Raw genomic sequence first — 19,906 nt, 5'->3', positions numbered from 1 at the left:
TGGATTTATTGATATATAGAAGTTGAAAGTGGAACAAATAAAAGAGTCAGGGATGATGCCAGGAATTTTAGCCTGAGCAAATAGACAACTACTGAAATGGTGAAGACTGTAAGAGAAGGTTGTGGTGGTAGGGTTTTATGGAATCGGGATTTAAGTTTGAGATGTAATATTCGTCAACATTTGCATTTTTTATAACAAAATCTCAAATTTTTAGTGATTATTTTAAAGTGTAACAAGGAGATGACTGTGCCCTAAATGGTGTCTACACTATAGGAGAATTACAAGAAAGAAATAGTAAACACTAAAAGCATTTGAAAGCAAAGGAAGAAAAAGTACAGTGATAATTAAGGTAATCTTCATAGCCTGACTCAAGAATATAAGTAGACATTGAAGGAACAGCAGAACTATGCTAGATGAATGGATGCTGGACTCAGACATGGGCAAGAATCTAGACATGACAAGTGGTCTCCATTTGTACCTATAGAAAGAGGGTTAAATCCACAGCAAAGTCAACAGCAAGCTGAGCAAGAGAAATCCACATTTTACATAAAAAATCCCACTTAAGCCTCAAAAATCCTTATTGTAACAATATGCTATTATTCCTTTACAAAAGGGAAAACCAAGGTTAAGAGAATTTGTCCACAGTTACTACTAAGTAACGAACCAGGATTTCAACTTAAGCCTGTCAGACTCCAGTGTCTGAACTCCTATGAGTAATGGAATATTGCCCCCTGAGGTGAATAAAATAAAAACACCGGTATTTAATTTATGAAAAATTGTTGCAGAGAAGGAAAAGGGAAATTTTTCTGAAGACTTAGAGGAAGTAAGGCCTCCCTAATCCTCCCAGTGTTTCCCAGCAACTACTTGGGCTTTATTATTCATATGCTAAAACACGTACTTGATTAACACCCTAGGATTCACAAAAGGTGGAATGATCTCAGTTTTATTATAAAACCATCTACACAGGCACAAAATTGATCTATCTTTAGTAAACTTCATTGCTCACTTCTAGTCTGAATACGGCTGTTTATGAATGCATATCCTCCCAACATAGGCTAGTCATCCCTGTTGAACACTTGTTTCAATACTTCTCTGGGGGCTACTTCACCTTAGTAGAAAACATTTCTGTAGCAAAAGGATCATCTATTGTTTCCTCACCTATTAACTTCACATCAGGCAGAAAAAATGGTTTAAAGTGGAGGGCAGGTGTGGCTAAAATGGGAAACTCGAGGAATCCTTGTGATGGAACCGTTCCATATCCTGACTATATCATTGTCTATATCCTGGTTGTGATACCATATTATAGTTTTACAAGGTATTAGTTACCATTGTGGGAAACTAAATAGAGGGTATGGGGATCTCTCTGTATTATTTCTTGCAAGTGCATGTAAATGTACACTTATCTCAAACAGAGTTAAAAAAATTCAAACCTGCATTTTCTTAAGATAAAAGGCAGCCATGCTGGTGGGAGTGTACAATCAATATCTAATAAAGCTGAACATATGTGAGTTTGGACCAGCATATCTATGACTCCCAGGTACATAACCTACAGAAATGTACATACTTCTGTACACCAAAAGCACAAAATGTTCTTAGCAGCACTATTTATATAATAATCAAAACAAACTGTCCAAATGCCCATCAATAATATGAAATTTAGATAAACTGTGGAATATTCATATAATGAAATACTACCAGCAATGAGAATGAACACACTAGAATTATATACAATAGTATGAACAAATCACAGAAACAAGGTTGAGGGGGGAAAAATGCCCAGACACAAAAGAGTAGATCCTGTTTGAGTCCACTGATACAAAGTTCAAAATCTGGCAAAATTAAGCTATAATTTTAGAAGTAAAGATAATGTTTATTCTTGGGAATTGGTCCTGGCTAGAAAGGAGGGCACCTGGAGTGCTGAATATTTTGTTTCTGGGGGCTGGTAACATGGACACCATATATTAAATTTGTGAAGATTCATTGAACTGTACATGATTGTTCATTTTAATTTTTATTCATTGATAAAAATTTAAGTTGAAAACAAAGGCAGTAGTGGTAGCTGCACTAGAGCCTCTATGGTTTATTTAATCATGAATATGTACAGATTTCTCTTGCAATGCATTTCTCACATTGCATACCTATCAAGAGTCACATGTTTTCTGAGTCTATGCTCATAAACAACCTTTTCAACTTTTAGTAAGATTTTTATCTCTCAGTTGTGATTATTTTGTATTGGCTAGAGCACTTGTTGAAAGAATTTTATAAGACATGTTTTTCTTATTTCTTTGTTGAGATGTTTATAGCATAGATCTAAAATACTTGATTCAATTTCTCCTCCTTAATAAAAAAAAATTCCTTTTTATCAGGATGAAGTAATCACTTTATTAGGTTATTTACATTATATTCAGTTTGATTTCTTACATTGTCATTTGGCTTTCATTTTTGGTTCGTTTTTCACAAACAAAATTTTTGTTACCAGAGCTCCTTATACACAATTCTTAGAGCACCAGAGACTGTATTAGTTTCCTATTGCTACTATAGCAAATTACTACTTAGTTTAAAACAACATAAATGTGTTATAGTTCTGGAAATCAGAAGTCCAAAATGAGTTTCACTAGGCTAAAATGAAGATGTTTGGCAGGGCTGTGTTCTTCTAGAGGTTCTAGGGGAGAATCTGTTTCTTTGCAACTTTTCTGAAGCTGTTTCCATTCTTTGCCTCATGGCCCTCTTTCATTATCAAAGCCAGCAATGGATAGTCAGTCTTTCTCATATTGCATCACTCTGATACTGACTCCTCTACCTTCCGTTTCCATATTTAAGGACCCTTCTGATTACATTGGGCTCACCTGGACAAGCCCACATACCCTATTGTAAGGTTAGCCAATTTACAAACTTAATTCCATCTGCTCCCTTCATTCCCCTTTGCCATGTAACATTCACAATTTGGGAAGATTAGGATATGGAAGACTTTGGAGGCTACTTCTCTAGAGACACATTAAGATTTTGTACGATTGGCTAGATTTTGGCACAAGCCTTATGACTGAATCCCACATGGCAGCCTTACAATGAGCAAGATTAAAATTTGTGCCATGACTTCTGGCTTCTGCTTAGGATGTAGAAAACTAAAATGATATTACTTCTACCCTTCCACCAAAAAACACTGGACTGTCTGGAAATTCAAAACTTTCCTTGAACCCATCAGAGATTGCAGAGCAGTCAACCCCAAATCTAAAGAAAGGGGCCTCCAAGGAGAGACCAGATGCAAGCACTTGCTCTTCGGGGGCAGATGCAGCCAGATACCATAAAAGCCAGTAAGAAGAATTCAACAACAAAAAAATTTTTTTTTGTCTGCGCCACGTGCTTTGCAGGATCTCAGTTCCCCGACCAGGGATTGAACCCCAGCCCCCTGAAGTGGAAGCACGGAGTCCCAACCGCTCGACCACCAGGGAATTCCCTTAGCCAAAATTTTTAATGAATTGCTTAAAGCTGAGTGTGGTCTAGTGTGAGAATATAGAACCCTTAGTAACTACATAAAACAAGGGAGAAGTTGCCCTCTCTTGCAAGCTTCTCTCCACACATCTTACAAGAAATACTGAGGGTGGAATAACAGTCTTGAGAAAGCCTGGGGGAATGTAATAGAAGCACTGCAAAAAAGGCATAAAGCCTTGCCTTGACCCTTCTATCTCCTCTATGTTGACAACAACAACAAGCTTTAAGCCACAGCAGGAGGGGGAAAGGTTGTGGGGAGGAAGAGCAGCAAATGCAGTTGCCCTTAGGGAAGAAGTGGAAACACAGCTCACCTGGGAAACAGAAAACTACCTCTACCCCAGAGGCCAGGAATGCATACTGGGCCAAGAACAAGTTTGCTACAGCTGGGGCAAGGCTGGATTACTGAGAAGACCCTATCCCAAGACCCAGGAACAAAACCCAACGCTGATGCTGATTCAGAACAGAGAATACCTACCACTACCAGGCTAACAAACATCAACTGACAGGTAACAGCAGTCTACTGCTGGGAGAGGGGCACAAGTGTGGAAAAGACCATTTCTGAGAAGACACAAAAGATCTAAAACTGAGAGTGGAGCAGATGCTGATGTGGAAGTAAACTAAGAGAAAACAAAAACCTCTGGCAAGGCAGTTTACATTGTAAGAGGAATTTGAAGCATGTAGAGTACTAAAGGTAATCATAGTAACAACAAAACCCAAACACAGCCCAACTCTCAATTCCCTTCCAGATTGACTTAATTACCCGTGCTTAAGACCAAACAAAAAGCCCATTTCAAGGCCTGAAAACTATTTACCTCATCTTTACTGCATTACACAATATGTCTGACTTTCAACAAAAATTATGAAGTCTACAAAAAAGCAATGGAAAAAATAAACACACTATCAAGAGACAAATCATCAGAACCAGTTTTAGATATGACACAGATATTAGAATATCAGACAGGAAATTTTAAGTAACTATGATTAATATAGTAAATGCTCTAGTGGAAAAGATGGATAGATAACATGTATGATCAGATATGTAATTTGAGCAAGACATGGAAACTATAGGAAAGAAGACAACATAGGCCAATGGAACAAAATTGAGAGCCCAGAAATAAATCCTCACAAACACAGTCAAGTAATATTCGACAGGAGAGCCAAGAATACTCAATGGGAAAAGGATAGTCTCTTCAATAAATGGTGTTGGGAAAACTGGATCATCACAGGTAGAATAATGAAATTGGACTCCTATCTTATGCCACTCACAAAAATTAACTTGAAATGGAGTAAAGAACTGAAACCATAAAACTCTTAAGAAGAAAACATAGTGGTAAATCTCCTGGACATATGTATTCACAACAATTTTTTGGATATGGTATCAAAAGCACAAGCAACAAAAGCAAAAATTAGTAAGTGGGACGACATCAAACTAAAGAGCTTCTGCATAGTAGAAAACAACAAAATGAAAAGACAACTTATGGAATATATTTGCAAATTATATCTGATAAGAGGTTAATATCCAAAAGATAAAAGGAACTCAGTTCAACAGCAAAAAGGAAACAATCTGATTTTAAAAATAGGCAGAGGAACCGAACAGACATTTTTCCAAAGAAGACATACAGATGTCCAACAGGTACATGAAAGGATGTTCAACATCACTAATCACCAGGGAAATGCTAGTAAAAACCATAATGATATATCACCTCACACCTGTTAGAATGGCCATTATCAAAGCGACTACAAATAACAGATGTTGGCAAGGATGTAGAGAAAAGAGAACCCTTGTGCACTGTTGGTGGGAATGTAAATTGGTGCAGCTACTATGGAAAACAGTATGGAAGTCCCTCAAAAAACTGAAAATAGAACTCCCGTGTGATTCAGCAATCCCACTTCTAGCAGGTAGACTGAATCTTTCCCCTGATCTCCTGCCAGGCTGTAGTGTGGAGTGAGGGGCACTGGGCACTTGCCCCTTCAAACTGGGAAGTGTGATGAGGTGGCAGCCATCAGTGCAAGTCTCTCTCTGCTCTGATTGTTGGCAAGCCAGCACACACGTACTCCTTACAATTAGAGTCTAGGCTTCTCCAGCTCTTCTGTCTCAGTGGATTTCCCAACAGGCATGGGGGCTCCCCAGGGCAAGGGTCCACCTTTGTGGACCTTTCTCTTCCTTACAGACCCCTCCAGGGGTGCTGGTTCCAACCTGATGTCTTTCCCCCCCCAAGTCTACCCAGTTACATGGAGATCTTCCTTGCAGTTTTGGTTTTATAGGAGATATTCTGCCGGTTTCCAATTAGTTTTCTTTGAGTAATCTTCCACATGTAGATGGGTTTTTTGTTTTTTTGTTTTGTTTTTTGTTTTTTGTTTTTTTTGCGGTACGCGGGCCTCTCACTGCTATGGCCTCTCCCGCTGCGGAGCACAGGCTCCGGACGCACAGGCTCAGTGGCCATGGCCCACGGGCCCAGCCTCTCCGCGGCATGTGGGATCCTCCCGGACCGGGGCATGAACCCGTGTCCCCTGCATCGGCAGGCGGACTCTCAACCACTGCGCCACCAGGGAAGCCCCTAGATGTATTTTTGATGTGTTTGTGAGAGCAAGTGAGCTCCATGTCTTCCTACTCTGACATTGATCCCCCTCTCAATAAAAAAAAAAACTGTCTTTTAATCTCCTGATCTGTTAGCCTTACTATACCCCAGATTTTCCACAAATACACTATATATTTTAAAACATAGACAATCTATGGAGGAACATTCAAACGAATCACACTTCAGGCTTCTGAATATTTTATCTAGTGGCAACTAATGTGAAATAGGCAATAACCAAATCTAAAAACACTTAGAAAATTCCAATTTGATATCAAAATATAGCAAATAATCCTCATTGAATACTCACTGCTGAGAAAATACTGGCTATGTTTATGAGTATATCAATGTATATTAATAATGATGATAATATTAGCTCATATTTCCCATTTACTGAACACATTAACATATACTGTCTCAACCATCAGAATAAACATATGGAGTATGCAAAGGAATTTATATTGTTCTCATTTTTATTGCTGAGTATATAAATGTTTAGTGTGGTTAAATCAATTATTCAACCCTGTACAGTTTTTGGAACAAAAATGGAACTTTTTAAATGGAATTTATTTTTATTTCTTTTAGGGTACTATAACTGATTCATAAACATTATTTTAAAAATAATAGGAAATACAGATAGGGAAATTTTGAAAACAATAATCACCTATGCTGAGAGGAAATCATGTTAATGTTTAAGCTATAGTCACACATATGTATATGGTAAAATTGTCCTTCACATAAAAACATGTTATGATTGCCTTTATATGTTAACAAATACTTACAAGGTAACTTTTAATGGATACTTCATGATCCACTGTATGGATGTACTGTTGCTGGATATTTAGGTCCTTTCCAAGTTTTCACAATATTAATCTCCCCTTATGTCCATTTATGAACTTAGCTTATGTCTATGAGTCAGAAAGGTATATATCAAGCTTATCTCTTTTCTAATTCTCAGTCTTATGTGATAAGATATTAACATTTCTATGTAGAGATTTCCTCTTTTGAAACTTGAGACTGACAGTCCTCACAGGACTGTTGTGAGAATGAAATGTATAATGCTCCTAAAAAGGCTTTGACAAAAGATATTTTTAAACTCCTAATTTCTTTGGCTAAATGTACATATTTGTATCAACAGGTTTAAAACCTAAAAAAGACTTTTGGACCCACTGGAAGCTGAACGAACTCTCCACAACAACCATTCATGGTAGCAAGAAAACACCTTCAGAATCTATAAAGGACAGGATTGCAAGAAGTCAAGGACGCATATCAACTTGTAAGTAAATTTATTATATACTTCTGATTGAAATAGCCAAAATCAAGTGTATCATTATTTTTTTGTCAAAATTTTCTAATGATTTATTTTCTGGTGAGGGTCTTAAAATAACATTTGATTTATAGATGGGTATTATAGTAATTTGAATATTGCTTTATATTTTAGTTTTTCATTAAAAAAATAGCATGTGCTTAAGTCCTTTTCTCATTTGCATGTTACTATGTTTTTATATTGATCTGCGGGAACTTCTCAGGTTTGTAAGAACACTACAAATATTCTTAATTTTTAGCTGTATTGCTCTCTGGTTAATAATGTGTTTTACCAATAGATAAGTTTAAAGTTTTTATTCAGTAAATTTAAATAATGTCTTTTGTAGTTTCAGTTTTGTGGCATGTTTGTCAGGACTTACTTACCTAATATTATGAAAAAAAGAATCTACCTGTTCTTTTTTTCTAGTACTTTTTTATTTCCATGTTTTATTCAACTCTTTAATCCACTTGGGGTTTATTTTGTTATAAAGGAAGGTAGTTGTAGTCCAGTATTTTGTTTTTTCCAAATGCTTACTTATTAAATAGTCCGCTTACAGACTACTTGAAATAGCAATTCACATAGATATATTTTTGTATTCTCTTCTACCTCCCAAATTCCTGTACCAGGACGAAACTTCTCAGTAACTCTAGATTAATTAGCACTTTAAGGCAAGTTTATTTTTCTCTAATTTATACTATATTTCAATACTAAACATAGGTCTGGTGCTCAGGCCTCATTTCTGACCAATTAAATAAGAATCTGAGGCTCAGTATTTTTTAAAGCTACCCAGATGATTTCAATGTGCAGGCAAAGTTAAGAACCACTAGTGTAGAGGGAAATACCTTTCCATCATAATTCTTGATATAGGCCAGGGCAAGGAGAGACTAACCTACTCAACCTACTCTTCTGAAAGCGGCTCGTCAGTTAATTTCTGATTCCAAAATTGTTTAATTAGTTAATTACTGCTCTTCTGATTAGTACTTTGATTCTTCTCCACTCTTATCCCCATAGATGTCATCCTGTCTGATTTCTATCTTTTAGTAGTTATGTGAAATTTCTTATTTGCTAATGTCACCCTGGTTTTTACAGAGCTTCATGCATATTTGTAATTTTGGATGGAAAGAGACATAATCCACTGTCTTGACCCAATCTTATCTCTCTTTGTTTCTCAGTCTCACATGTGAATAACAACTTGGCTGAATATAAAATTAAGGAGGTTGGGGGAGCTTTCTATTTTTTTTTTTCATTTTAACTTACAGAAAAGTGTTGAGAATAGTATAAGGAACTCCCATATATCCTTTATCCACCAAATGTTTGAATTTATCCTATTTGTTTTACTGTTGTCTCTCTCCCTCTTTTATATAAACATTTAAAGCTATAAATTTCTCTAATTCCTGTTTCAGCTACATTCTGCAAATTTTGATATATTTTCGTTATCATTTAATCCAAAATATTTTCTAATATCCAGTATAATTTCTGTTTTGACCTATGGATTATTTAGAGATGTATTATTTAATTTTTAAATACTTAGGGCTTTTCTAGATACCTTAAAATTACTGATTTCTAGGGCTTCCCTGGTAGCATAGTGGTTGAGAGTCCTCCTGCCATTGCAGGGGACACAGGTTTGTGCCCCGGTCTGGGAGGATCCCACATGCCGCGGAGCGGCTGGGCCCGTGAGCCATGGCCGCTGTGCCTGCGCGTCCGGAGCCTGTGCTCCGCAATGGGAGAGGCCACAACAGTGAGAGGCCCGTGTACCGCAAAAAAAAAAAAAATTACTGATTTCCAATTTTAAATATACTGTGGTCTGAGCATATACTCTACAATCTTTTGAAGTGTATTGAGACTTGTTTTATGGTACAGTACATGGTCTATCTTGGTGAACCTTCAATGTGCACATGAGAAGAATGTGTATTCTGCAATTATTTTGTAAATCTCAATTAGATCAAGGTGGTTGATAGTGATATTCAGATCTTCAATATCAAGATTCAACAAACTACAGCCTGTGGACCAAATTTGGCCTGCAGCCTATTTTTTATACATCCTATGAGCTAAGAATGAGTTTTACATTTTTAAGGGTTGTTAAAAAAAAAAAAAAAAACAATAAAGAATATACCACAGAGGGACTTTCCTGGTGGCACAGTTGTTAAGAATCTGCCTGCCAGTGCAGGAGACACGGGTTCAAGCCCTGGTCCGGGAAGATACCACATGCTGCAGAGCAACTAAGCCCAGGCGCCACAACTACTGAGCCTGCGCTCTAGAACCCGTGCTCCACGACAAGAGAAGCCACTGCAGTGAGAAGCCTGTTCACTGCAACAAAGAGTAGCCCCTGCTTGCCACAACCAGAGAAAGCCGGCGCACAGTAACAAAGACCCACCGCAGCCCAAAATAAATAAATTTAAAAATATATATATACCACAGAGATCACATGTGGCCCACAAAGCCTAAAATATTGGACTATCTGACCCTTAATAGAAAAAGTGTGCTAACTCTCGTTCTGTATCTTTATGATATTTAATTATTCTATTAATTACTGAGAAGGGGGTGTTAAAATCTCCCACTGCAATTGTGGAATTATCTATTTCTCCCCTTAATTCTGCTGATTTTTGCTTTATGCATTTTTAAGTTACTGGGCACATACACAATTACTATGTTTTCCCTTTAATCATTATGAAATATTTCTTCATATCTATGATAATTCTCCTAGGGGTATTATCGATCTAATTATGAGTTCTATTTTGTCAGATATTAATATAGCCACTTGAGCTTTCTTATGCTTGTGGTTTGCATAGTGTATCTTTTCCCATCATTTTACTTATAACCTCTTTGTTTTTTCTTGTTTAAAGGTTGTCTTGCAAACAACCTATAGTTGAATCTTGGTTTTTTATTTAGTCTTACAATTTCTTCCTTTTGATTGGAGTGATTACTTCATTTACATTCAGCATAACTATTGACATGATTAGGGTTGTTTTTACCATGTTCCTGTTTGTTTTCAGTTTTATCTCACCTGTTTTTTGTTCTTCAATTCCCCTTCCCTATCTTCATTTGGTTAAGCAAATATTTTTAGTATTCCATTTTAATTCTTCTACTGGCTGTTTGCCTGTACCTTCTTGAATTTTTTGCAATTGCCTTAGTGATTTCAAAATGCATCCTTAAATTATTAAAATACTACTTAAAGTTAATGTTGTCCTACTTTACTAAAAATGTAGGAACTTGGAGACGGATAGCTACACATACTCCCCTTTGTCCTTTGTGCTGTTGTCATATATATTAGAAGATCTACATGAATAATGGCCTCACATTATACAGTGTTAGGATTTTTGCTTCAAATAACTACATGGTTTATTTCAGCTTTATTGAGGTCTAATTGATGTACAATAAACCACACACATTTAGAATATAAAATTTCACAATTGGACATATGTATAAACTCATAAAACTGTCACAATTGGACATATGTATAAACTCATAAAACTGTCACAACCTTCAAGATAGGAAACATATCCACCATTCCAGAAAGTTTCTTAGACTTTTTTGTAGTTCCTCCCTCTTTCTCAATCCCCAGGCAATTACTCATGTGATTTTTGTCACTACAGGTTAGTTTGCATTTTCTAGAATTTTATGTAAATGGAATCATAGAGTATGTGCTATCTTTTGTCTGGCATTTTCTACTCTGCATAAGTATCTTGAGATTCATTCATCTTGATGTAGGTATTAATAGTTTGTTCCCCTGTATTGCTGAGTAATAGTCCATGGTAAGGATATACAACAATTTGTTTATCCATTCACATGTTGGTAGACATTTGCATTGTTTCCAGTATTTAGCTATTATAAATAAAGCTGCTATGAATATTCATGTACAAGTCTTTGTGTAAACATAGGATTTCATTTATCTTTGGTAAGCATCTAGTACTGGAAGGCTGAGTAGTATGGTAAGTGTATTATAACATTTTAAGAAATTGCCAAATTTATCCAAAATTTTACATTCCTATCAGTATACAGGTTATAGTTACTCTACTTCCTCGCTAAGACTTTGTACAGTCTTTTTAATTTTAGCCATTCTTGTGGGTTATGTACCGGTATTTAGTTAGGTTTTACTTTAATTTCTCTAACGACTAATTATGATGAGCTCTTTTCATGTGCTTATTTGCCATCTGTATATCTTCTTTGCTGAAGTGTCTGTTTCAATCTTTTCGCTATTTTTATTGGGGTTGTTTGTCTTATTTTAATTCTGTTATAACAGTTCTTTATATATTCTAGACACAAATCCTTTAACAGGTATATATTTTACAAATATTCTTTTCTAGTCTGTAGTTGCCTTTTCATTTTATAATAGTGTACTTTGAAAGGCAAAAGTTTATAATATGGTAAAATCAAATTTATAATTTTTTCCAATAGGGTATGTGCTTTTTTGTGTCATATTCAAGAATTTTTTTGTGAACCCAGTTTTACCAAGATCTTCTCCCATGTTTTCTTCTAGAAATTTTATAGTATATAATTTTATAGCTTAGAATTGTAGCTCCTATTATACACTTAGGTCTCTAATTCATTTTGAGTAATTTTTGAAAATTATGTGAAGTAAGCAGTGAGGATCATTTCTTTGCATATTATTCTAGCACCATATGTTGAAAAGATTATCCTTTGCCCATTGAATTATCTTGGAACCTTTGTCAAAAAAACATTTGATCATATGTGTATTGCTCTATGCAGGTACTCTGAATTCTGTTTCACTAATGCCAATACCAAACTACCTTGATAATCGTAATTTTATAACATGTCTTGGAGTCAGGTACTATAAGTCCTCCAACTTTGTTCTTCTTTTAAAAAATTATTTTGGCTATCTAGATTCTTTTCATTTCTATATAATTTTTTAACTGCTTATCAGTATTTAAAGTATATACTCTGGAATTTTCACTGGAATTAGGTTGAATCTATCAACTTAAGAAGCATTGACATCTTAACAATATTGATATTCCAATCCATGAACATAGAATATTTCCACATTTATTTAGGACTTCTTTCTATCTCAGCAATATTTTCTAGTTTTTTCTTTATAGATGCTGCACATATCTCTCAAATAATATTGCATATGGTGTTTTTAATTTCAATTCCTGATTGTTCACTGGTAATATATAAAAAATACTATAGAAAAATACTTTTATGTTGATCTTAATATCCTACAATCTTACTAAACTTGCTTATTAGTTCTAGTAGCCTTTTTAGATTTCTTAGGATTTTTTCTTCATGGATACTCATGTCATCTGAGAATAAAGAGCATTTTACTTTATTTTCAATCTATATGCCTTTTATTTATTTTACTTGCCTATGGCTAGGATCTTTAAGAAGATGTTGACTAAAAGTGGTGAGAGTAGACATGCGTGCTTCATTCCTGATCTTAGAGGGAAATGTTAGTTTACTTACCTTTAAATAGATTTTGGCTGAAGGCTTTTATAGATATCTTTTATCAGGTTGAGGTAGTTTCATTCCCTTCCTAGTTTGCTGAGAGATTTTTGTTGTTGTTTGTTTTTTAACAAATAGATGTAGGATTTTAGCATTTGTTGAGAAGAACATACTGTTTTTCTATTTTAGTCTTTTAATACAGTGAATTACACTGATTGATTTTTCAAGTGTTACCTAACCTTGCATTCCTGGGAAAAATCCCATTTGGCAATTGTGTATTAACCTTTTCATGTATACTACTGAATTCAGTTTGCTAAAATTTTGTTTTCTTTTCCTGTACTGTCCTGTCACATTTTAGTAATAAGTGTAATGTTCACCCCTCTTCTCTTTTCTAAGGGTTGGTGTAAACTTGGTATTTGTTCTTCTTTACGTATTTGGTAGAATTCACCAATGAAGCCATCTGGGTCTAGAAATTCCTCTGTGGTAAGGTTTTTGACTAAAAATTCATTTCTCTGATAGATATAGTGCTATTCAAATGATCAGTTCCTTCTTGAGTAAACTGTAGTTTTGTGTAAATTTTTATTTTATTCCATTAAATATTTTTGAGTTTTATCTGAGATGTGATCTAGTTATTCAGAAATATTTTGGTCTACTTGGGGCTTTATTTTAAGCTTCATTAGGTGGAGCCAGAGAACTCTTTTGTTTAGGCCTTAACATGCTTCCCCTACTGAGGCAGTACCCTTCTTAGTATTCTACCCCATGCTCTGTATGTAACAGATTTCCCATCTGGCTGTCTGGAACATGAGCTTTCTGTGAGCCCCAAGCATTGTTCTGCCCGCTCCTTCCTGTGTTTTTTTTTTTTTTAAACCAAGCTCAGGCAAAAATTCAAGGATAACCTTCTATAGAGCTCCAGAATGCTCTCTGTGTGCATCTGTCTCCTCTATATTATGCTGACCTGTGAATTTTAGCTTGCCTTGACCTTCCTGAATGCTAAATTTTATTTTTCAACTCAGTTCTGCTTGGATTCCCACCACTACACTGTGGCCTCAAATTTTCTTTTTTAGAGACAATGAGATGAGACAACTGAAGGGTTCCCTCATTAGGTTTTTTTCTCTTGGCTGGAGCGGGGGTGATTACTGTCCTGTGCTGCCTGTTGTCCAACACATGAAAACCATTGTTTCATATATTTTCTCCAATTTTTTACTTGTTTAAGAAAGAAGAGCAATCCAGTTCCTGTTACTCCATCATAGCAAGAAGTAGAAGTGATTATATGTATTTTAAAAGATTAAGAGAAGACATAAAAATAGTCTTCTATATTTATTCACATATTTGCCATTCCTGGATCTTCATTCCCTCCTATAAATTTGAGTTTCCATCTGGTGTCATTTCCCTTCAGCTTGGGAAAAAACTACCTTTTGGCAGTTCTTATAGTTCAGTTCTGCCAGTAATAAAGTTTCTCAAGTTTATTTATCTAAAAATAATGTTCATTTTGCCTTTATTTTTGAAGGATATTTTTGCTGGATTTAGAATTCTAAGTTCACTTTTCTTTTGCCTTTCAGCAAGATATTGTTCCATTGGGTTCTGGTTTGGTATTGTTTCTTTTTTTTTTTTTTATCCACTCTTATTTATATTCTTTTCCCATATAGGACATTACAGAGTATTGAGTAGAGTTCCCTGTGCTATACAACAGGTTATTATTAGTTATCTATTCTATATATAGTAATGTGTACATGTCAATTCCAATCTCCCAATTTATCCCTCTCCTACCTTTCCCCCTTGGTAAACATAAGTTTCTTTTCTACATCTGTGACTCTACTTCTGTTTTGTAAACAGGTTCATTTGTACCATATTTTTTAGATTCCACATATAAGCAATATCATATGATATTTGTTTTTCTCTGTCTGACTTACCTCACTCGGTATGACAATCTCTAGGTCCATCCATATCACTGCAAATGACATTATTCATTGTTTTTTATGGCTGCGTAATATTTCATTGTATACATGTACCACATCTTCTTTATCCATTCTTTGGTTGATAGACTTTTAGGTTGCATCCATGTCCTGGCTATTGTAAATAGTGCCGCAATGACCTTGGGGTGCAGGTATCATTTCGAATTATGATTTTCTCTGTATATGTGCCCAGGAATGGGATTGCTAGATCATACGGTAGCTTTATTTTTAGTTTTTTAAGGAACCTCCATACCGTTCTCCATAGTGGCTGTACCAATTTACCTTCCCACCAACAGTGTAGGAGGGTTCCCTTTTCTCCACACCCTCTCCAGCATTTATGGTTTGTAGATTTTTTGATGATGGCCCTTCTGACCAGTGAGGTGATACCTTATTGTCGTTTTGATTTGAATTTCTCTAATTTAGTGATGTTGAGCATCTTTTCATGTGCTTCTTGGCCGTCTATATGTCTACTTTGGAGAAATGTCTATTTAGATATTCTGCCCATTTTTTGATTGGGTTTTTTTTTGTTTGTTTTTGGTATTGAGCTGCATGAGCTGTTTGTATAGTTTGGAGATAAATCCCTTGTCAGTTGCTACATTTGCAAATATGTTCTCATTCTGTAGGTCGTCTTTTTGTTTTGTTTATGGTTCCCTTTGCTGTGCAAAAGCTTTTAAGTTTAATTAGGTTCCATTTATTTTTGCTTTTATTTTCTTTACTCTAGGAGGTGGATTGAAAAAGATCAAGCTGAGATTCATGTCAGAGAGTGTTCTGCCTATGTTTTCCTGTAAGAAGTTTATAGTATCTGGTCTTACATTTAGGTCTTTAATCCATTTTGAGTTTACTTTTGTATATAGTGTTAGAGAATGTTCTAATTTCATTCTTTTAATGCAGCTGTCCGGTATTCCCAGCATGACTTATTGAAGAGACTGTCCTTTCTCAATTGTATATTCTTGCCTCCTTTATCATATATTAGGTGACCATAGGTGCATGGGTTTATCTCTGGACTTTCTATCCTGTTCCAATGATCTATATTTCTGTTTTTGTGCCAGTACCATACCATTTTGATGACTGTAGCTTTGTAGTATAGTCTGAAGTCAGGGAGCCTGATTCCTCTAGCTCTGTTTTTCTTTCTCAAGATTGCCTTGGCTATTCAGGGTGTTTTGTGTTTCCATACAAATTGTAAAATTTTTTGTTCTAATTCTGTGAAAAATGCTATTGGTAATTTGATAGGGATTGCATTGAATCTGTAGATTACTTTGGGTAGTATAGTCATTTTCACAATATTGATTCTTCCAATCCAAGAACATAGTATATCTTTTCATCTGTTTGTGTCATCTTTTATTTCTTTCATCAATATCTTATAGTTTTTTTTGTTTTTTTGTGGTACACAGGCCTCTCACTGTTGTGGCCTCTCCCATTGCGGAGCACAGGCTCCAGATGTGCAGGCTTAGCGGCCGTGGCTCACGGGCCTAGCCGCTCCGCGGCATGTGGGATCCTCCCGTACCGGGGCACGAACCCATGTCCCCTGCATTGGCAGGCAGACTCTCAACCACTGTGCCACCAGGGAAGCCCTCATCAATATCTTATAGTTTTTGGAGTATAAACCTTTTGCCTCCTTAGGTAGGTTTATTCCTAGGTATTTTATTCTTTTTGATGCAATGGTAAATGGGACAGTTTTCTTAATTTCTCTTTCTTATCTTTCACTGTTAATGTATAGGAATGCAAGAGATTTCTGTGTATTAATTTTGTATCCTGCAACTTTACCAAATTCATTGATGAGCTCTAGTTTTCTGGTAGCATCTTTAGGATTTTCTATGTGTAGTATCATATCATCTGTAAACAGTGCTAGTTTTACTTCTTCTTTTCCAATTTGGATTCCTTTTATTTCTTTTTCTTCTCTGATTGCTGTGGGTAGGACTTCCAAAACTATGTTGAATAAAAGTAGCAAGGGTGGATGTCCTTGTCTTGTTCCTGATCTTAGAGGAAATGCTTTTAGTTTTTCACCAGTGAGAATGATGTTTACTGTGGATTTGCCATATATGGCCTTTATTATGTTGAAGTATGTTCTCTCTATGCCCACTTTCTGGAGAGTTTTTATCATAAATGGGTGTTGAATTTTGTCAAATGCTTTTTCTGCATCTATTGAGATGATCATATGGTTTTTATTCTTCAGTTTGTTAGTGTAGTGTATCACATTGATTGATTTACATATGTTGAAGAATCTTTGCATCCCTGGGGTAAATCCCACTTGATCATGGTATATGATTCTTTTAATGTGTTGTTGGATTGGATTTGCTAGTATTTTGTTGAAGATTTTTCCTTCTGTATTCATCAGTAATACTGGCCTGTAATGTTTTTGTGTGTGATATCTTTGTCTGGTTTTGGTATCAAGGTGATTGTGACCTTATAGAATGAGCTTTGGAGTGTTCATTCCTCAGCAATTTTTTGGAATAGTTTGAGAAGGATAGGTGTTAACTCTTCTCTAAATGTTTGATAGAATTTGCCTGTGAATCCATCTGGTTCCAGACAGCTGTTTGTTGGAAGTTTTTAAATCACAGTTTCAATTTCAGTACTTGTGATTGATCTGTTCATATTTTCTATTTCTTCCTGGTACAGTCTTGGAAGATTGTACCTTTCTAAGAATTTGTCCATTTCTTCTAGGTTGTCCATTTTATTGCCTTATAGTTGCTTGTATTAGTCTCTTATGATCCTTTGTATGGTGTCAGTTGTAACTTCTTTTTCATTTCTAATTTTATTGATTTGAGTCCTCTGCCTTTTTTTCTTGATGAGAACCCTACAGGTTCCATTTTAGAAGGCTCAACTCCCCTCCAGTTTCTATCTGCTTTTAGTCATTCCCTGGTATCTTCAAGTGGTTAATGTCCTGTTTTTAAACACTTTCAAGAATTCATAACTTCTATCTATGGGAGAGTCAGACTGATGTAAATTAAATATTTAAATATTGAGTTTATTTTCCAATTTAAATATCAAATTGTCAAATCCCATGTTCTTATAAAACTAGATACTGCTTCATTATCTTCTGTTATTTAGTCTAGTAGAGAAGTCTAAACCAGCCTATGTTTTCTTCCTTTACAGTTAATTTATAAAATTTAGTTTTTACTTCTCCTTATTTAGATGTTTCCAAGATTTTTTAATTTGTTTTTAAATTTGGAAAATGTCACTAGAACATGTCTTGATGATTTTCATAAGTTTTCACAATGCCAAAATGTATTTAAAATTCTTGGATTTCCCTAAGCTCTGTGGTAGACCTAGTAAAGATCTTAGCCAAATATTTCAAGTGAGACATAGAAACTTATATGGCCAGACTGAAGAGGAAGGGAAAGTGACACTGTTGCAGATATTAAAGGAAAAAGTTTCATTTCACCATTGGAGAGTATCCCCTGACATTGAGGAAATAAAATCTCCAGAGAAAGCCTTCATATCCTGTTTTCACGTGGTATGCTGTGACATACTAAATGTTGTCTTGTTACCTCATAAGAAATGAAAATATATAGGGACCAATTTTTTAAAAATACGATAAAGCCCACTACAAGCTACTCATTTGGCAAATATGTAAACTAAGAACAATCTTTTATTAGGGAATGACAACTGAAAGGTCTTTGGAGGTGAGGCTGAAAGCAAAAAATCAAGTCCCTCGAAAGACCACGATTTTCAACATCATGTTTTAGCCAGTCACGGGCTTACCATTCTACCCGGTGCCCCTGGACTGTAGGACCTTGAGTAAGGGACTTCTCTTTGGATTCCCAAATAAACACCTCATTTCAGTGGAGCTTTTGCTTTTCTGAGTAAGTTTCTGCCAATGTGGATGAGGATCTGTCAAGACCTCCTCATGTGTACTTTCCCATCATGTGGTAAACTATATTTATTATGAAAAACACTTTAAAATTTGGTCCCATTTCATGGACTTCAGATATAATATCAGTTTTTGTATTTTCTTTCTGGTGCTGATGCACATTTTCCTATTTGTAAGTTTTGTAGTTGTTTTACTTAGAGTTGAGAGATAGATCAAAGTGGTTATGTTTATCCCAGTTCTTTACATGGGGTTTCCTTTTGGATTTGTTTTTATTATTATTTTTTATTTAAACATGCAGGAAAGTATAGAAAATATTTCCCACACATAACAAATATTTGCATTTTGCCATATTTGCTTTTCAAGCCTTTTATTTACATATCTTTTGTACCATTCCTAAATCTGTCCCTTCCTCCCCAGAGGTAATGATTATATGGGTATTTGTAGGCATTCTTCCTTTCTATAATATATAGCATTGTTTCTTATGTTCTTTACATAAATAATATATATGAAACTGTTTCAATATTTCAATATTTAACCATAATCAACATTCAAAAATTAAAAATAATCAACAGATATTGACCAATATTTTTAGCCACCAAGAGAATACAGTTATGTTATTCCATAGTTTATATAGAGGCCATCAAAAATGTTTTTCTCTTATTAGAGGAAGTACTGCTTATGAGCTTTTATCTCAATTACTTTTGTTCCAAATATTATTTATATGTTGCTTCATGATAGTCCTGGTTTTTTCAGAAGTTATTATTTTTGCAGTATCCATTTTATGCAATCTAAAATAAAGAATTACTCTGGGTGGTGAACTACCATGCTTTAAAGAGGTTTTATACTGTATTTCTAATGAAATGATCATTTTAATTTGGAAAAACATAAAAATTATATTTGTTTCAAACACACTTGATTTTCATATTAATGGAAAGTCTTTATAAAATGCATCATATATTTTATTTACCCATAAATATTTGAAAAGTACTTTTTATATTACATTCTAAAACATCACTAGATTTTTCTGTTTCTGGATAAGATCATCTAAGTCTGGGGTATTATGGTAGGTTAGAGGTTTAATTAGGGTTTCTTTTCATATACTGCTCAAAATTAAATTTTAATAATTTATGTTCAACTTGGGGAAATCTTCAGTTTGAACTATGTATTTGATAAAGTGTGTTAACGTATTAGGGCTTTATTAGTAATAATCTTATGTAGTAGGTTGCTTTTATTATCAGTTATAAAATGAGAAAACTGAAACATGAGGGAATTAAATAACTTGCTCAAGGTCACATCACTCATAAATGGTGGAATATGAATTCAAATTCAGGAAATTCTGGCCTTAGAATCTGAACTCTTTAACGACTTCACATAC

The 19,906-nt window shown here is 35.0% G+C and overlaps 1 protein-coding gene across 3 annotated transcripts in view; it reads left to right on the top strand.

Moving 5' to 3' along the window:
- The window catches only part of FAM227B (family with sequence similarity 227 member B), a 279,841-nt gene that overhangs the window by 60,867 nt on the left and 199,068 nt on the right, over nucleotides 1-19,906 (top strand). For all 3 annotated transcript variants that reach the window (XM_079914520.1, XM_079914518.1, XM_079914519.1), the window contains exon 10: nucleotides 7,204-7,341. In XM_079914520.1, coding sequence (XP_079770646.1) covers nucleotides 7,204-7,341 — 138 coding nt within the window. The remainder of the gene's footprint in view (nucleotides 1-7,203; nucleotides 7,342-19,906) is intronic.

This window comes from Stenella coeruleoalba (assembly GCF_951394435.1).
Source record: "Stenella coeruleoalba genome assembly, chromosome: 2".
NCBI lineage: Eukaryota > Metazoa > Chordata > Mammalia > Artiodactyla > Delphinidae > Stenella > Stenella coeruleoalba.
This window is presented reverse-complemented; position numbering and strand designations above follow the sequence as displayed.